This window comes from Rattus norvegicus, chromosome 5 (genome assembly GCF_021556685.1).
Source record: "Rattus norvegicus strain SHRSP/BbbUtx chromosome 5, alternate assembly SHRSP_T2T, whole genome shotgun sequence".
NCBI lineage: Eukaryota > Metazoa > Chordata > Mammalia > Rodentia > Muridae > Rattus > Rattus norvegicus.
The window spans coordinates 151,848,890-151,868,982 of NC_141538.1; the positions used below are offsets into that span (position 1 = coordinate 151,848,890).

A 20,093-nucleotide genomic window follows, 5' to 3' on the forward strand; every position below is an offset into this window, starting at 1 on the left:
CCCATGAGGGCTCCAGACACAGGACCACCTCCTGGGACTTCTCTTCCATGCCCTGACTTACCTGGGAGGCAGTGGGCCACAGAGCACAGCACAGCAGTTGGTGATAATACTTTTATGGCTGTAGGGGTTGACAGAGGCCTCACCACCCCTCTTGCTGGACCAAGACCCTTTGATCTGGAAAGAGGAAGAAGCCCGGGTCAGCTACCGTCTCCTTCCGCAGAGCTGGGCATTAAACCCCGGGCCTTGTATATGCTAGCCATCTACCACTGAGTCCCACCTTCAGCCCCTCCCCCTCCGCCATGGAACTACTCCCCTGTCACAGCTGCCTCCTGTTTCTTCCACTTTCTAGAAGGGCAACCTAGAGGCCAGGGCAAGTAGACCCACTTAGAAACCAGTTCTGGGTAGATGGGAGGAACAGCTCTTCAGGGGAGGCCTTGCAATGAAAATAGGGGGACCGATGGATATAGGGATCTCTCTCCAGCAGAGGTCAGCAAGCCCCAGCTAGCACAGAAGGCAAAACCGAAAGGAAGTCTATAGAGGAGAGTGTTGGGGAGGACCATCCCTCCCCGGGCTGTCCACCTGTGACAAATAGTTTCACATTAACTTGACACAAGCTAGAGTTATCTGAAAAGAGGAAATTTCAACTAAGGGCTGGCAAACCTGTAGGGCATTTTCCTAGTGGCTGATCGGGGAGAGCCTAGACCATTGTTGGTGGTGACCCCTAGGCTGATGGTCCTAGCTTCTCTAAGAAAGCAGGTTGAGCAAGCCGTGGGGAGCAAGCCAGTAACATTCCCCCATGGCCTCTGCATCATCAGCTCCTGCCCCCAGGTTCCTGCCCTGCTTGAGTTCCAGTGCTGACTTCCTTCAGTGATCAACTAAAATGTGGAGGTGTGGGCCAATAAACCCTTCCTTCCCCAACTTGCTTTTGGTCATGGTGTTTTGTCACACCAACTAAGGGGACAGATTGGAGGCACAAACCAGCCGAGCCACTCTGACGCTGCTATTCAACTGTTGAGCTTGGACAGGTGGGTCTGGATGGCAAGGCTCGCAGCACCGAGAGTCTGCCACTGGGAAGTCCCCTGCTGAAGGCACTGAGGACCTCCGCAGGAAACACCTGCTGGATGTCACCCAGAACTTTCTACCCTGGCTGGGCTGCAGAACCCAGAAAACTGGGTGGGGAGGGATTGCTGGCTGATGTCATTTCTGCCCTTATCAATGACAAGCACACATGTGTTCAGGTTTGTTTTCCCAAATGAGAGCAAGAGGTCATGGGATTTTTATTTTTAAAACAGGGTCATGTGTTCTAGGGTGGCCTCCAACTTTCCCTGTAGCCAGGGATGACCTTGAACTCCTGAATCCCCTGCTTCCACCTCTCAAGTGTTGGGATAATATGTGTGTATCACCTTGGACGTGGCTCCCTTCTCCTTATTCTTGTTTTCAAACCTTTATTATTTATTTTATGCTTATGGGGTCTTGCCTGGTAGATGTCTGTGTACCATGCGTGTGCAGTACCAGAGGAGACCAGAAGAGGGCATCGGGTTGCATAGGAGGAGGTACAGAGAGTTGTATTCAGAGGACACTAGATACCCAGACTGGAGTTATAAGCTGCTAGCAGGGTGCTGGGAATCAAACCTGGATCCTCCAGAAGAGCAGCCAGCGCTCTAACCACTGAGCATCTCTCCAGCCCTCTCTCCCTTTGACCCCAAGAGTGAAGGCAGGGCCTTGGATACGCCAGGCAAGTGTTCTACCACTGAGCTATGTCCCAGCCCTCTTTTTAGTTTTGGTTTGAGACCTTGGATTGGCAATCCACCTCCCAGTCTCCAGAGTGGCTGGGGTTACAGGCTGTGCCACCGCACGAACCGAGCTTCTTTCTCTTTCTTCATCCCCTGCCCCCCTTTTCCTTCCCAAGTCAACATCTCTCCACCCAGCCCAGAGGAGCCTCAAATGACGGTTCCTTTTGCCTCGGTCCCGAGTGTTAGGATTGCAGGTGTACACCACCACGGCCAGTCTGGCGTGGATCCACTTTCTCGTGGATGGGGGCGGGGTCTCTGATCAGCCTTATGCATCAATTACGGGACAGTGAAGGGAGGTCATATCTTGACAAGGACAGTGACACTCAGATGATCTAGTTGTGGACTGCTTACCATGGGTAGTGGGATGAGGCAAGGGAGTCACACTGTTCTATTCTAACTGTTCTCACTGTTCTCAATGGATACACCCCAGTCACGACTCTGTGGCCTACAGGTGTGGAGTGGATGTGAGGCTTGGTCATGATTTCTGGCATCAGCCTCGGATTGGCCCCTTCCCAGCATTATGACCCCAGGCCATGTCTCTTCGTCATGCCACAGGCAATATGCATCCCAATTCTGTCACAGCGGGTGCACTGCCCCAAGAGACATAGGGCATCCGAAGGTCCCTAAATGGCAAGGAGCTGGCTCACAGGCCTGGTGTGCTTACTACCTCTGTGGAGTTATGAGACAGGCGACTTAGGTGCTACACCAAGGACCTGCCTCATGCAGGAACCCTGGGTCTGACATTAGGCCTTGGATCCCCCAGCAGGCTGCACTTGGCCACCCCAGGGTCCCCAGGGTCCCCCGCTTTACTCACGTCTTCATTAGTTGTCAGGTTGGAGGCCACGAGGTAAGTGTGGAACCCTGAGAGGCCCAGGATGGACCAGATTGAGAAGAAGCAAATGACCAACTCCAGCACAGTGGGCCCTGTCAAGGACATGTGTGGGAGGGAGAGGGTGGAGCCCCCTGGGCCCTGAGCTCTGCCTTTGTCCCTTACCCTTCCCTGGAGCTATAGCCCTGAAGTGACAGGTTTGGGGACCTTCTGTGATCCATCATCCTTTCTCAGTAGATCACTTTCTGAAACCCGGAAGGGGGAGGGAGTCCTGAGGGACAAGGCAGGACCTGGCCAAGGGAATTCCAACCACAGGTTCCTGGCATGGTCCGGGGAGCTTGGCATCCTAAGGAACATGCGGCTGGTGACGTGCTATCACCATGCCCGATGACCTGAGTTTGAACTTCAGGTTGTCCCCATCTCTATTTGTGTGCTGAGGCACATGCATGTTCCCTGCTGCCTGGGGCAGGATAAACAAAACTTTAATTAAGAAATGCACTCTCTGCCAAGCCTTTGCAGTCAGAGATGGTTTCCCGAGATGGCTTGCTCAGCCCCTCTCCACGACAGCCCATTTGGGATCAGCTCTAGTCTGGGTTTTGACAAACTAGCTGTAGAGTGGGTTCTAGAGAACAGATATGGCCCTAACACCCCACTCTGGAGACCCAGCCCACGAAGAGGCCTCAATTCCCACCCAGGGCGACCAGCTGGCAAAGGATATCTTGCTGGTGTCTTTTTTAGAGCAGAGAGGAAGTTGCTTCCTTGAGAAACTAGGAAGAAGACAAAAGAGACACAGCTCAGGGGTGATGGGGGTGGGAATGATGGGGTGGGGGTGATGGGGGTAGGGTGATGGGGGTGGGAATGATGGGGTGGGGTGATGGGGGTGGGGGTGATGGGGGTGGGAATGATGGGGTAGGGTGATGGGGGTGGGAGTGATGGGGGTGGGGTGATGGAGGTGGGGGTGATGGGGGTTGGAGTGATGGGGTGGGGTGATGGGGGTGGAGTGATGGGGTGGGGTGATGGGGGTGGAGTGATGGGGTGGGGTGATGGGGGTGGGAATGATGGGGGTGGGGTGATGGGGTAGGGATGATGGGGGTGGGGGTGAGCATGGCCCTTTGCTAGGACTGAGCTCACTGGTTAGCCTTCCTCCACCCCTTTGTCCCCCAACTCACGCAGGGTCAGGTGGGTGACCACGCAGGCGAAGATGAAGGCCGTCAGGAAGGAGAGGGAGAGAATAAAGGCATAAAAGAAGCGGTAATTCCGTCTCCCCACACAGTTGCCCACCCAAGGGCAGTGATGGTCAAACCGTTCTAGAAAAGGAAGGAGTCAATGGGGGTCTCCAATCAGCACTGCTGGGTGGCTAACTAGATAGCCTCCCCCAAGCTGGCACTAGCCCTCCCCCCCAGGCTGGCATTAGTCCCCCCCAGGCTGGCACTAGCCCTCCCCCCCAGGCTGGCATTAGTCCCCCCGCCCAAGCTGGCACTAGCCCTCCCCACCTAGGCTGGCATTAGTCCCCCCCCAGGCTGGCATTAGTCCCCCCCCAGGCTGGCAGTAGCCCTCCCCCCCCCAGGCTGGCATTAGTCCCCCCCAACAGCTAACTACTGGCCTTCCCTTGGACACACCCTGCTTCTAGTCCTTGCTCATCCACTCCCACCCACTGCTTGACACATTCCCTGTCTATTCTTTTAGCTCCATGGTAACTCCTTCAGATGTCAACTACAAAGCCACTCCCTTAAAAAGTCTCCTATGGCCTCAAACTAGGCAAGGGTCTCCTGGTCTGCTCTCTTACTCTTCTTCTATACAGTTTTGCCCTTGAACGAAACATGCGCTGGCCTCAGACCCCTGCCATCTCCAGAGTCCACCGGTGTCAGCTTCAAAGACTCACAGACCATGGCCTCTCACTAGTTACATGCTAACAGCTCTGGCCCTAAGGTCCAGAGAGGGCTGGGCCGCTACCTAACTCATGCAGAGCTGACACCAGAGGCCGGGGCAGAGGACTGAGCTCATACCATTGCTAAGTCCCTGAGGGTGGGAGTCACACCCTAGTGAGGAAAGTCCCTGTGGGAATCTGGGTCATGAGCCCTTTGCGGGCCTTATGCCAAAGGCTGGTGCCTCCAAGGCAGTGGGTGGGGCAGACTGGCAGAGATGAATAACAGCCATTGAGTCACACACTTCTCTGCCCTGCCGCTCTCCACTTCAGGGAGTGCTGAGCTGGCACCATGAAGTCACTGCCCTGGGAACGGTGCACTGTCACCATGGCTCAGCTCACTTGGGTGTCATACAGACCCTCCCTTATGACAGCCTCCCAAGGGACTGTCATGGGTCTCCATCGAGCTGTGTAGCATCTGGGGAGCAGGGTGATGGGAACAAACCATTCGGAGGGGTTGGTCAAGAGCCAACTTTCAGCTCTGGTCCATGCCTTCCTCCTCCCTCTTCCAGACTCCCACCCTCCCTGCCTTCTTTCTCAGTTAGATCACCGTGTCACTGCTCCAGGCTTCTGGGATCAGGGGGCCTACTGGAGCACACTGAAGCCGGGAGACAAGGTCAAGGTCTCAGCCTCAATGCTCAGGGATCAACGGGACAGGATATAGACCTGCCCTGGGCCAAGAGATGCCAGACGTCCCACTCAGCCCTAAGCATTTCAGACGTTGCCTGACCCACATGTGACTTCCTGCATCCGAGACTCAGTCTCTCGGGGCCCTTTGAGGACCCCTACTCACCCACACAGTTGTCACAGACACTGCAGTGTGAGGTCCGGGGCGGACGGAACATCTTACAGGTGAAGCAATACTTGAGCTTCACCATTTGTCCGTTGATCATCACCTCCCGAGTCCGAGGGGGCGGGCGGTATGTGGAACTGCCTGTGTTATCTGAGGGTGTGAAGAGAGAAAATGAGGCTATCTGAGAGAGCTCACGGCCCTCAACAGTGGGAAGCCACGGCTGCCTGGCTGGGACGGGAGAATATGCCCAGGAACAAGGGGAGATGTGGCACCAATGCCAGGACAAACGCTAAGAACCCAGCACTCCCCTTCAGGCATGGGACTGTGCTCAAACCTCACACAGCTGCTCAACTCTAGCCGGCCTCACCCTGAGAAGGGTCATCAGGGACAGAGTTCCTAGGAAGGGTTAGGGAGGTCGTACGCATTTAATTAAGCCCAGATCCAACTTCTAATACAGGGGAGCTTCGGGAAGGAGATAAACTTCCCAGGGAAGCAACTGAATCCACACCTCTGGCGTCTACACAGCACTGGCCAAGAGTGCTTCCTGCTCTCCCAGGAGAGCTGAGCTCTGTTCCCAGCATCCACCTCAGGTGGCTTATAGCCTCCTGTCAGTCTAGCTCACTTCCAGCAGTGTGTGCACACCTCCCTCCCCTCACATACAATTAGAAATAAAATCTTAATTAATAAATATGTAATAACAAAAAAGAATGTCAGAGCTAGGTACGGTAGCACATGCCTGTAATCCCAAACCTTGGGAAGCAGGCAGTACAACTGTGAGTTTAAGGCCAGCCTAGATACAATGTCTCTTTCCCTCCTCTTTCCTTTTAGAAAAAGGCATGTTTGTTGACCACACTGCAAAACAGAAAGGCAACAGAAGATCCACCTGTTACAGTTACCTTTTCCTTTCTTGTTTTGTAATGGGAGAAATAACAAGTTTACTCAAGGTCTGTAAACTCTCCGTGTTCTATTAGACGAATAGTATGCAAGCTGAACCCACGTGATCAGAACAGTATGGAGTCGGGTGTGGTGCACACCCTTTTAATCCCAGCACTCAGGAGGCAGAGGCAGGTGGATCTCTGCAAGTTCACGGGTCAACATAGTAAGTCCCAGGGCAGTCAGGGCTGTGTAAAGAGACCCTGACTCTTCTCAAAGAACCAAAATAAAAATAAATAAGAAAGAAAGGAAGGAAGGAAGGAAGGAAGAAAGGAAGGAAGGAAGGAAGGAAGGAAGGAAGAAAGAAAGAAAGAAAGAAAGAAAGAAAGAAAGAAAGAAAGACAGACAGACAGACAGACAGACTCTCACTGTAGCCCTGGCTGGCCAGGAACTCACTCTGTAGACCAGGTTGCCCTTCAACTCATGGATCTCCTGTGTCTACTTCCCCAGGGTGGTGCCACCACGCCACCTATTTATTATGTTTTGATGTGGACACCGAGCTCCCAGGCACCCAGGGAACATCCATCAAACGCACTCCTGGCCACTGTGTATACTGCACAATGTCTACAATGTCTCCAGTTCAGGTGCCTTCCTCCCCGTCACTGGTGTCTGGGTGCTTCCCAGTGAGCTTACCGCCCAGTGAGGGAAATGGATTCTGTCCTCACATTTCCAACCACCAGAGGTGCTCTTAGCATAACCTTGACACATTTTAAACACGTTTAAAATGCAGCTACCTGAGCATTTCCTCTAGATCAGGAATCAGAAGAAGGCAGGGGGCTGTGGGCCGAGGAGGCTGACAATGGAACTCTGAGGCTTCGCTCGCTGTCTAGTTTGTAAAATAGGAATAGCGAGCAGAATGGTTCGGCCAGGCTGGCTTTACACCTCTCACCTCTCACAGACATGTAGCTACCACATCGAGTTGGTTCTGACGGTGCTGGGGACTGAACCCAGGGCTTCATGAATGCTAGGTATGCACGCTACCCACTGAGCCACATCCCTTGTCCTGTTTGTTTTCTGAGACAGGGCATTACTAAAGAGTTTAATCTGGTTTTCAACTTGAAATCCTAACCTCCCTCAGGTAGACAGGGCTTCTTTACTATTGGCCACAAGTTCTATAGGTAAGACCATCTCGGGCTGGAGAGATGGCTCAGTGGTTAAGAGCACGCACTGCTCTTCCAGAGGTCCTGAGTTCAATTCCCAGCAACCACATGGTGGCTCACAACCATCTGTAATGGGATCTGATGCCCTCTTCTGGTGTGCCTGAGGACAGCTACAGTGTACTAATACATAATAAATAAATAATTAAAAAAAAAAAAAAGGCCATCTCTCAGTCTTACAGTTAAGATTTGCTCAACGGGGGGGGGGGGGGGGGGGGAGGCTGGAGAGATGGCTCAGCGGTTAAGAGCACCCGACTGCTCTTCCAGAGGTCATGAGTTCAATTCCCAGCAACCACATGGTGGCTCACAACCATCTGTAAAGAGATCCGATGCCCTCTTCTGGTGTATCTGAAGACAGCTACAGTGTACTTATATATAATAAATAAAAAAAAAAAAAGATTTGCTCAACGGGGTTTGGGATTTAGCTCAGTGGTACAGCACTTGCCTAGCAAGCGCAAGGCCCTGGGTTCGGTCCCCAGCTCCGAAAAAAAAAAAAAAAAAAGATTTGCTCAACAATTTAAGTGATTTACTTGCCTTAGGCCATGAAGCATACTGCAAAACCAGGATTCGAACCCATGTCATAGTGGGGTTACAGTTCAATGTTAGAGCACTTTCCTTGGGTTCAACCCCCAGAATCCCTCCCTATGTAAACGAATAGAGATTATCCAAGTTCAGTTGGACATGTCTGCAATCCCAATGGTTGGAAGGCAGAAGGAGAAGAATCAATCACAAGTTCAAGGCTACCCTAAGTGAGATGGCAAATTTGAGGCTAACATGGATTACATAAAATCCTGTTTTGTTTTTTTTTTAAAAAAAAAAAAACAAGGGGAGCCAGGCAGTGGTAGCATGTGCCTTTAACGTCAGCATTCAAGAGGCAGAGGCAGGTGGATCCCTGTGAGTTTGAGGCCAGCCTGATCTACGGAGTGAGTTCCAGGACAGCCAGAGCTGCATAGGAAACCCTGCTTCATAAATAAATTAAATAAATAAATAAATGCTAAAAACAAACAAGGCTGGAGAGGTAGTTCAAAGGTTAAAAGCATAGAGGACTAGAGTTCAGCTCAATTCCCAGCACCAACATGGTGGTTATGAGTATTCCTAAGTCCAGTTCCCGAGGACCCAACACACCATTCTGACTTCTGAGGACACTGCATGCACGTGGTGTATAGACATACATTCAGGGGATGGAGAGATGGCTCAGTGGCTAAGAGCACTGACTGCTCTTCCAGAGGTCCTGAGTTCAAATCCCAGCAACCACATGGTGGCTCACAACCATCTGTAATGGCATCTGATGCCCTCTCCTGGTGTGTCTGAAAACAGCTACAGTGTACTCACATATAATAAATAAACCTTAAAAAAGAAAAGACATACATACATGCAGGCAAAATTCCTACATACATTAAAAACCTAAAAATAAAAAGGACTGGAAAAGTGGGTAAAGGTGCCTCCTGGTATCTGGGACCCACACGATGTATAGAAAGAACAGATTTGGGGGCTGGAGGGATGGCTCAGTGGTTAAGAGCACTGACTGCTCTTTCAGAGGTCCTGAGTTCAATTCCCAGCAGCCACATGTAACAGATTCTGGTATATCTCAAGACAACTACAATGTATTCATATCCATTAAATAAATAAAATATTTAAAAAAAAAAGAAAAGAAAGAACAGATTTGCACAAGTCATTCCTCTGACCTTTAGAGTGCTGTGGTGTGATCATATATGTGTAGGCACACACATGTGCAGGCACACACACAAAACTCAGGTAGGTGTATTCAAGGCCTTGCAACCTTTCTCCCTCATCCCTTCCCTAACACAATACTGTGGTTTCCTGTCCCTAGCCCTTCCTTTTTCTTCTTTCACCAGGATTCACAAGGCCCAACCTCATCTGCAATCATCCTCCATCTGTTCTCAGGCAGACTCCTGTCTCTCGAGCCACACCGAGCACAGCTGTCACGGCTTGATGCCGTGATAGGACTTCTGGGTGTGCCTCCTCCCACTGGCTAGACTGTGACATCTCCTGAGAGGGGACAAGCTGACCCAACGGTGGGCCTGGGGCTAAGAACTAGGAGGTAGCAAGCAGAGGAAGAAGGCAAGTTTTAAGTCTGAGGCGGGCTAGAGGTTCAAGTACTGCCCCTTCCACTTTAGAGCGGGCGCTTTGGATAAATTACTTAACTGCTGTCACACCCAGAGAAGCAGATGAACACCAAATGCTCGCGGCCGTATAAAAGGGCAGGTACCTACCTGGTTCCATTTACAGGAAGGCCAGGGCAGAGGCTCAGAAGTCAGAGAACACTGAGTCTGAATGCTTAGTGGAATTCTGATTATTACCTAGGAAGTCCCTTCACTTCTGAGCCTCAGTTTCTTCCTCAGTGTAAATCAGATGGTCCCAGCCTCACCTGGCTTCAGAAGGCAACTTTATGTAGCATTTTTAGCGCACCTGTGTTTTGACTGCAGCGTGTCAGGTGAGGTATGGTGTGGAAAAACAAGCAAAAGAGGCCGAGCTGTGGTGGTTCACACCTTTAATCCATACACAGGGAAAGCAGAAGCAGGCAGTTGTCTGTGAGTTCGAGACCAGCCAGGGTTATACAAAGGAACCATGCCTCAGGAAAAAAAAATCATCAAACAAATCTCAGATTTTGAAGCATTTAGGATTTTCAGATGAGGGATGCCTAACCTTGTAAATATTAGCTAACACTGTTACTGTTGCTATAGGAACACTACAGACACTTACTGAGTTACAAAGACACCTTTGGAATACAACCATCTGGGAGTGAAGGGCAGAGACAGCCCCTCTCCAGTGTTGAGAGAACCTTCTGGAAATCTCACCGGCCCAGAGATCCTCCTCAGGTCACACAGAACCTTGGTCTCTCCCACAAGGCAGGAAGGGAGCCCCTTGAAGCCTGTTCCAGTCTCTGGTGGGAAGTCCCCTCCCCACAGAACTGTGACAGAGGAAGTGAAGCTGCCAAGAAGAATCAGAGGAAACAGAGAGCTGGCACCCAGGTGCCACTCAGGTGCTTAACAGAAGGGGTCACAGTTTGGCCAAAGGAGGCTTGTAGGGTTAATACCCAGCTAGTCTACCTGCCACCCTCTCTGCCCAGCAGCTACCATCAAAGACAGCTTGGAGCCTACTCCTGACTAAAAGCTCGGTCTTTTCAGGCTCCACAAGGAGGCAATATGACTACTGAGGTGTACTGAGACTCCATGGACCACAGCACATTCAGGCCAGGCAAGGAAGGATGTATCCTGAAGATGGCCAACCAAGATAATCCATAGCATAAGGTGAGGCTGAGATTCGAACCTGTGTCTCCAAAGGCATCCACTTGTTCATTACTTCACACAGGAGCATCCGCTACACGCAAGATACTGTACGAGGCCTGGGTGTGGTGGGTAAGGGGCCCATATATAGAGATGAGCCAGAAATGTAAGCTCACTCTATGCCTGCTTGGCACACCACAGTAATATATATTTTAAAACACCTAGAGAGGAATCTCAATGGTTAAGAGCACCCACTGCGGGGCTGGGGATTTAGCTCAGTGGTAGAGCGCTTGCCTAGGAAGCGCAAGGCCCTGGGTTCGGTCCCCAGCTCCGAAAAAAAGAACCAAAAAAAAAAAACAAACAAACAAAAAAAAAAACACCCACTGCTTGTCCAGAGGACCACAGTTCAATTCCTAGGACCCATGGTTGCTCATGACTTTCTGTAACTCTGGGCCCAGGACATCAAATCCCTCTTCAGATCTCCATGGACACGAGATACACATGGTACACAAACATCCAGGCAGGCAAAGCATCCCTCCCTATACATACATAAAAAGAAAGACGTGAGCTGGAGAGATGGCTCAGCGGTTAAGAGCACTGACTGCGGGGTTGGGGATTTAGCTCAGTGGTAGAGCACTTGCCTAGCAAGCGCAAGGCCCTGGGTTCGGTCCCCAGCTCTGAAAAAAAAGAAAAAAAAAAAGCACTGACTGCCCTTCCAGAGGTCCTGAATTCAATTCCCAGCAACCACATGGTGGCTCACAACCATCTATCTGTAATGGGATCCGATGCCCTCTTCTGGTGTGTCTGAGGACAGCGACAGTATACTCAGATAAATTAAAATAAATCTTAAAAAATATTTTTTAAAAAAGGCTCTTTAAAAAAAAAAAGGAAAGAAGTTTGTTTTACAGTTTGTGTGAAAAGAGGCCTTGCTATGCATAAGATTGGCTTCTGATTCCCCCTAAGTCTGTGAGGGAAAATAACCCTTGCTAAAGGCATGAGGGAATGGCAGCTAAGAACTGCTTCACGTTCTGAAACGACTCTAGGTCTGAAACGACTCTGGGATGCATTTCGGGGCTTTCTGCTATGACCCCCCACTCTTCTTCTAGAAGAAAGAGAGATGCCCAGGAGGTGGTTAGCACTCTCGCCAGTGTGCCTTACAGACAGGAAACTCAGAGCAAGTCAGTTCAAGAAATGGGGCTCAGCCTCTCCCCAGGCAGGTATGGCGGCGAGAGGCAAATGACTTTCCCCACACCCTCTTTCTGCCTGAGCCTGGCACCTCCACACCTGCAAAATAGCTTCTCTGGGGGCTGAGGCTGCCACTGGGAGCCAGTCCTGGTGTGGAACAGGATTTCATTCCACTAAGGCTTGGCTACTGAAGAGGCTTTTCCTTTCGCAGAGCTTGGGATAGGATCGCATGTTAGGCAGGTGGTCAACTACTGGGTTCCACAATTGTCAGCACAGCTAAACCCACCTTCAAGTTCTGCTCACTGTAATGCCCACCTGAACACTCTGTCCATTCCCAGAGGTTGATGGAGCCCCTGCCACCTACCAGGTTTAGTGCAAGGCCTGGGGACACAGGGGCACACTCACACAGAAGCTGTAACTGTATGGTCACATAGAAAGCAGTGGGAATCAATGCCCTTGCCACCATGGAATGACTTGGGACCAGGCTGACTTCATTTTGAAGCGTGGCTGCATGTCAGCCTTCTAAAGCCTCAGTTTCCTCACCTCTAAAATGGGCAACATGTAAAACTGCATGCAGATGAGAGATGATGTTTTATCTCCTAACACACAGCTACTCAGTTACTGATGTTGGTATCTGTGCTCTTAATACAGAAACCAGACGTGATAATGTGCACCTTAAACCCCGGCATTGGGCAGAGGAAGGTTGGTCTGTGAGTTTGAGGCCAGCCTGGTCTACAGAGCGAGTTCCAGGACAGTCAGGGCTACACAGAAACCCTGTCTTGCAAAACTAAGAACAAACAAAATAACTCAAATACCGCCACCAAGAATACATAGGAGGGCTGGAGAGATGGCTCAGGGGTTAAGAGCACTGACTGCTCTTCCAGAGGTCCTGAGTTCAAATCCCAGCAACCACATGGTGGCTCACAACCATCTGTAAAGGGATCCGATGCCCTCTTCTGGTGTGTCTGAGGACAGCTACAGTGCACTCTTATACATAAATATATTACTCTGGACGCTTGGGAAATGAAAGTTGAAGGAGAAACAGCTCAAAGGTATCTTTGCTGAGCCCGAGCTACACAGGCCCAAAACATCCAAACCAAAATTTAAAAAGTGGCAATATGCCAGCAGAATCAGATACCGGCTCAGCGGGGATGGGAAGCACCCAGAGGGGGTGGGGGTGCGACAGGGCAAAGAAAGGTAAAGACCCAGAGAAGCTGAGGTCCCACACACCTTGGGTATCAGGAGTAGAAGGAAACGGGGTGGGGGTAGGGGGAGGGCGGCTGCTGCTGGCCTCACAGCTCTGCCCCCCTGCAGGAACTTCCCTGCAGTAGGCAAGTGAATCATGGTCTGAAAAAGTTCTTCCCCTTCAACTCCCTCCCCAGCCTTTTACTCCTGCAAAAGGGAGGTCTCCTTAAGCCACAATGGCCAGGGACCCTGCAGCCTGGCTCTCCCCTACGCGGTAACCTTCAATAGGGAGCAGGCTAGCCCGGCTTTGTCCACGAGAGGCTCACAAACATTTCTCTTTTGAAATACACGGTCCCGTGTCATGTAAGGGGAGTTTCAAGAATTGCATCCTGTGATTTCCCCAGAGTACTTACACGCACTAGGAAGGCTCTGATGCCATTAGGTGGTATGATCTGGGACCGCAATTATTTTTTTTTAAAGATTTATTTATTTATTATATATAAGTACACTGTAGCTGTCTTCAGACGCACCAGAAGAGGGCATCAGATCTGTTTACAGGTGGTTGTGAGCCACCATGTGGTTGCTGGGATTTGAACTCAGGACCTCTGGAAGAGCAGTCGGTGCTCTTAACCAGTGAGCCATCTCTCCAGCCCTGGGACCGCAATTATATATGGGGTTTGTCAGCCACTAATGTGCCATTATATAGCATAAGGCTATATTTCAAAGTGATTGTTGATTTTTTTTTGGGGGGAGGGGGAAGGGCTACACAGGGTCTTGCTACAGTGCTCTAAAACCTGCTGTGTAGACCAGCCTCAGAAAAAAAGTGAACCATTTAAAGGAAAACATCCCCTCAGGAGATGAGGGGAGAGACTGGAGAGATGGCTCAAAGGTTAAGAGCATCTGCTAGTCTTGCGGAAGGCTCGGTTTCGGTTCCCAGCTCCCACGCAGTAGTTCATGACTACCCCAGTTCCAGGAGACCCAATGCTTTCTCCTGATCTCTGTGTACATCAGGCATGCACAGGTGGATGGTGCACATACATTAAATTCTACAAAGAAAAAAAATGGGGGGGGGGAGGTGGGAGTAGGTAGGCCAGGACCCTGCAGCCCTAGCACCTAGCAAAGACAGAGGCAGGAAGAACACCAGCTTGACCCAAATATATCCAGGCCAGCCAAGAATACATAGGGAGACCCTATCTCAAAACAACTAACAAAGAAAAGAAAAGAACGGGTTGGGGGTGGGGGGTGGGGGGGAGAAGGTAGAAAATCCTAGAAGCTGAACTCCAGGGACTGCTCTTCAGGAAAGCATGCTGAGGGTGCTAGGGTTGTCTCTCAAACTCCTAAGCTTAAGACGGTCAAAGGCAAAACTGAGTCTCAGAGAGACAATTACAACTGAGGGGAGAGAGAAGGAGGGGTAGCCTGGTGGGCAGGGCCATGAACCTGCCTGGGAAAGAAAGGAGGCAGCCTGTCCTGGAAAGGGTCCTCAGGTCACCAGGGGCAGACACACAGTGGCTGATGGGACAGGCTGTGATCATCACAGGATACCACCGAGGGCAGACCTTGTACTGTCCTATGAGTGCAGCCGGGCCTGGGCGAGCGCCTCGGAGTCTCTCATCTCCCATCAGACCAAGAAACGAGAGTTTGTGACTAGTGACCTTGGGAAGATCTAGTCACGCTGCCTGCCAGTTGACAAGCCCAGACCTCAGAGGGAGGTGACCAACTGCCTCAGTTTACTTCAGGTGGTTTCCCAAGACAAGGCTTTCAGTCCTGAAACTTTTCTGGTTTAGTGCTGGGCAAACAGGAAGGAGCTGGTCCCCTGCCTCAGGCTGTCTCTGTCAGAACTGAGGCTGAGGGTCCTGCACATCTGTTCCTGTCCCTATGAATATTCACCCCAGAACCAGGAAGGCCCAGAGACCTTAGTCCCTTTCAGGAAAATGTCACCTCTGAAAGAAACTTCCTGGTCACACCTCAAAATCTAGGCTCAATTTAAACTTGAGTGCTTCAAGTTCCCAATGACGCCACTTTCAGACATGGCCGTTCTCAGGGCAGTCTTAGGCCCTAATTCCATACCGCCCTTCAGTGCCGCTTCCCTTCCCAGTGTATGCCTGGCCCCTCTCTTCCCCAGCCCCAACTGCTTCGCTCTCCCATCTGCCTGGAGGACTCCCTTCATACAGTTTCCTGTGCTTGAAGTCAGATAACCTCACAGGGTGGCATCTGTTACATCTTAAAGCCTCACCCATAGAAGACACCAATTCCCCAATTATCTTCCAAGGCCTCTTAACGCCAGCCATCTCCACCTAACACGGACCTGACCCCACGGGCTTTGGCTCACATTCCTGTCATCAGACTGTCATCCCCTGGCTGCCAGGGGTCAGTATGTAGAACCAGCACTGGACTGAATGTACCCGCCATGTCCTCCCTGGGAGACAGCAAACCCTCTCACAGGTCCCCAGTGTAGCAGGGGGAGCCTCTGGGAGCCCCCATTCCTCTTCGTTCTTCCTTGCACCCCTTTCTTTAGCTAACGACACTGAACTTCCTGCACAGTGATAAGGTGAACCAGACACCCACGGCCCCATCTCCCTTGCCCACACACCCCAGCAAAGAACAATTTCATCATGACGGCCACGGGGCCCAAGAACAGAGAAGGAAGAAGGCACATGGGGCTGTGTCATTAGAGGGTCTGGCCCAGGATGCAGGACACTGAAGCATTGATAAAGGATACAAGGAAGGTGTCCTTTTGCCATCCCTACACACAGAGCCCCAAGCATGGGAAGAGGCCCCTCCCCTCCCTTCACCTTTGGCCCCCTTGTTTGGAGTCTACATTGGCACATCTGGCCAATGGGCTCACTGCCCCACCCCCACACAGGTGGACAGATTCGAGGATCTATTGGGATAGCAGTGGACAGTACTGGACACACAGTCAAGCTCTCCCCAAACATGGGGATTACTGTTGTTTCTGAGCCAAGCAGTTCAGAAGCCAGGGGATTCCAGGCAGCCAAGCCTCTGTGTCTGGCTGAGCTGCACAGTAACCGTGTCTCAGGATTAGCCTGACTGAAGGGAAGGGGAACCCAGTGGGGGCTCTGAAGTTCAGGTCATCCTCGGAGGATGTGAACTGGGGGTGAGGGTGGCGGGGCAAGCGGCAGTGCACAGTGCAAGGGGAAGGAAGCCAGCGTCTAGAGGAAGGCAATGGGTGTGGCTGCCCCACCTCCCCCCTCCTGGGTAGCGGAGGTGTCCTGAACAGGCAAAGCTGAGAGGTATCCTCTCCTGGGCCCACCCTGAGCTGCTTCAGACTCAGCACAGATGATTCCTGCGGATAGACATGGCTGGGCTCCAACATCTGCACGTCACCAGATCTCACCAGGCCGGCGAGGTGGTTAAATGCCTGTGTGAACACTGCCTTCTTAGGGCAAGGAGCCAACCATGACCGGAAACCCTGGAGGTGTGCAAACATCCGACTCCCTTCTCAGCAGGAAGGAGCTGGGGTGGGGCCAGCAGAGACGAAGTCTTGACCAGGAGCTCAGCTCTCTCCTCTAGGAAGAGTAGCTACCCAGAGGCCTAGGAAGGCAGGGTCTTTCTGGGTACCCAGGCTCTCCCTCCTCTATGCTTTTACCTCTGTGGATGGACACTTCTTACCACAACATCCAGGACTTGTCCTGACCTCCTAGGCCTTGTCTGTGGCACTGCACCCACTACTGTTCCTCTGCCCAGGCCTGGACCTCTTTGCTCATAGGCCACCTCTGTCCTGGGCCTCCCCTAGTCCTATGTCTCTTCCCTGACATCCTACTTACTTGTGTACTGTCTTCCTCATACCCTAGAACGTCACCTCGACCTCCATGAGGAGGTCTCCAGTCAGCAGCATCTGGAAGAGCTTATGGCCCACAGCGGGGTTCAACAACTGTCTCGTGATTGAATGATTAAAGAGTATATGAGTGTGGGGGAGATGCCCATAACCCCAGCACTTAGGAGATGGAGACGGACAGGGTAGAAATGAAGGCATCTTCAGCTACATAGTGAGTTCAAGGCCAGCCTAGACTGCAAGAGACCTGGTCTGAAAACAAAAACAAACAGTATCTATAAATTTCTAAGAGCGGGAGCTGAAGCCAACTGTCGCCTGAAAGTGCACTTTCCACGCCATCTTTGTTTATTTGTTTGTTTTTCTGAGACAGGGTCTCCATACGTAGCTCGAGATATCCTGCAACTCGCTCTGGAGGCCAGGCTGGCCTCAAACTCCCAGAGATCCACGTGCCTCCTCAGTGCTGGGATAAAAGCCACCACTGTCCAGCCTCTGTTTTGTGTGATCTTGAACCATGCACTTAACCTCTCTGTGTCTCATTTCACGAATGAATAGGAAGAGTAACAGTACTGACCTCATTGGCTTACGCAGATTAAGGAGTCGGGAACTCAGGGCGGCGGAAAGCATTGACCGGAAGCACTCAGCTCTGTGCCAGCCGCCAGCATCTCTTGCTTACTTATTTACCTGCTCTCCCCTCTCACAGAGTCGGCTCCAGCCGGCTCCTTGGCCTCTAGCCAAGGGCTAGGAACTTTCTTTTTTTTTTTTTTTTTTTTTTTTTGGTTCTTTTTTTCGGAGCTGGGGACCGAACCCAGGGCCTTGCGCTTCCTAGGCAAGTGCTCTACCACTGAGCTAAATCCCCAGCCCCAGGCTAGGAACTTTCTTAATTCCTAGCTTAGGGCTGTTAAGAGAAAACCAGGCTGCAGGGAGCTACAGGATGGACTAGGAGTAAGAGCCTCACCGATCTGCTTCTCCAGGGCAGCTGCCTCACAGATGGTGGCCCGGGGTAGGATGCCGGGGTCAGTGAAACTGGTCTGCAGGAGACAGCTCATGACGAAGAAGAAGAGGATGGCGGCGATGATGGGGATGGCCAGGGTCAGTGTGCGGGCCAGGTAGGGACAGCTAGGAAAGAAGAGAGTTCAGATTACCCCAGGCTCCCTGGCACTGCCCCAGATAGGACATTCCAGAAAAGAGCCTCTCCCTGAAGTGCAGCTGGAGGTGAGTGCAGCCACTCCCCATAAGTGCCCAGGGCAGACATTACTAGTCGATCCTGGACTTTTTCCAATGGCAGTTGAGATTTATAGATATTCTCCCTCACTCCACCCTGGCAGGCAGGCCCCTCTTCTTCCAATCTTTTCTGCCTCCAGAAACTTGCCAGAGAGCCCAAACTGGCCGGAAACACACAAAGTAGCTCAGGCTGGCCTTGAACTCTTCATTTTTTCTGCCTCCACCTCTGAAATACACACACACCACCATACTTAGCAGCAGTACACACACACACTTAGAAGGCCCAAGCAGGAAAGTCATCCCTGCTACACAGTGAGTTCGAGGTCAGCTTGGGTTATATGAAACACTGTCCCCAAAATACAGAAACAAAACAAAGCAGGCCAGTGAACTGTCTCTGCACTACCAATCCTACTGGCTTGAGTGTGGTCCTGGAACCCACATGATGAAATGAGAAAAACGACTCCCACAGGTGTCCTCTGACGCACACGCACGCACACCACGGCAAACACACATACATACAAAATAAATGGAATGTAATTAAAAAAACAGACTGACAGACAGACAGAGACAGAGATGGAAACAGAAAAAGACGGGGGCTTCCTGGGCTGGTTCTGAACCCCTGGACTCAAGCCATCTTCCTACCTCAGCCCCAAGAGCTAGGTCAGCAGCATGTGAAGACCACACTGTGTCCAGCTCAGTACTCAGCCATTTTTAAAAAAATATATTGTTTTAATAATTTCTGTGAATGGGTGTTTGTGTCTGTCTGTATGACTGATGACTAAAGCAACCAGAAGGTGTCCGGCATCCTGGAATGAAGTCAGAGGTGGTTGTGAGCCACCATGTGGGTACTAGGAATTGAACCTGGGTCCTCAGAACGAGTAGCAGGTGCTTTTAATCACTGAGCCACCTCTCCAGACCTGATCCCAGCACTTGCAGCAGCCTCAGAATCCCATTAGTAGACACAGCACTTCAGGAAGCCGTTACCAATTATGGGGGGCTGCCCCTTGGGTAACCATCCATGGCGATGTTGCAATGTCCACTCTGTCGGTCGGTTGGTTAGTCAGTCACTCAGTCACTCGCTCAGTCAATCCTCCAGCCAGCCAGCCAGTCAGTGCATCAGTCCATCCATCCATCTGTCAGTCAGCCACACCACAAATATTTACCGAGTTCTTTTTTTTGTGCCAGGCAACGCTCTGAATAAACAGCAGGAACAATGGCTGTACATATGACAACAGTCACTACCACAAGAGGCTTGTAAACTAAAAACAAGGGCTGGAGAGATGGCTCAGCGGTTAAGAGCACTGACTGCTCTTCCAGAGGTCCTGAGTTCAAATCCCAGCAACCACATGGTGGCTCACAACCATCTGTAATGGGATCTGATGCCCTCTTCTGGTGTGTCTGAAGACAGCTACAGTGTACTCATATATAACAAATAAATTTTTAAAAAAAATAAACTAAGTAAGTGGGGAAACGGGAAATGGGACAAAATAACAAAAACTTAATTTTGGGTGTGGCAACTCACACCCTTAATCCTCACTCTGGAGACAGAAGCAGGCCTGTGAGTCCTAGGCCAGCTTGGTCTATACACTGAGCTCCAGGCTAGCCTGGACATGGAGAAAGAGCCTGTCAAAACAAAACAAAACACCAACACCGCTTGTCTGTGAATATGGTGCTTGCCTTTCCCCTGCTAAGTAATGAACTTCTCTTTGGGCACAGACATCCCCTTGCCCAGGAAATATTATCAAACGAATGGCACTTCCCTCGTGGAGAGGAAGAGATTATATTTTTTTTCAGTATTACAGACCAAATTCAATGCCTTGTGCATGGTAGGTAAGCACTTTACCACTCAGTCGTCTTCTGCTATCTTCTGAAGATTTACTAGGTGCTGCCCTAATCGATAAGTCATTATAAATAATACTTACAGGCTGGGGATACAGCTCAGTGGTAGAATGCTGGCTACCACGCACAAAGCCCCAGTAGCACAAAGTAATAATAGTAATAATAGTAATAATAATAATAATAAGATGATGAT

The 20,093-nt window shown here is 50.9% G+C and overlaps 1 protein-coding gene across 12 annotated transcripts in view; it reads right to left on the reverse strand.

The window, feature by feature from the left end:
• Zdhhc18 (zDHHC palmitoyltransferase 18) overlaps positions 1 to 20,093 on the reverse strand; it is a 39,052-nt gene that overhangs the window by 15,005 nt on the left and 3,954 nt on the right. For all 12 annotated transcript variants that reach the window (XR_015619894.1, XR_015619891.1, XR_015619893.1 and 9 more), the window contains 6 exon segments: positions 17,796 to 17,956; positions 5,340 to 5,489; positions 3,792 to 3,929; positions 3,341 to 3,389; positions 2,608 to 2,710; positions 62 to 174 (listed from right to left, as the gene is read on the reverse strand). Coding sequence is in view for 8 of the 12 variants with exons in the window: in XM_087550048.1 (XP_087406174.1) it covers positions 62 to 174; positions 2,608 to 2,710; positions 3,341 to 3,389; positions 3,792 to 3,929; positions 5,340 to 5,489; positions 17,796 to 17,956 (714 nt within the window). In the remaining 4 variants the exon portion in view is untranslated.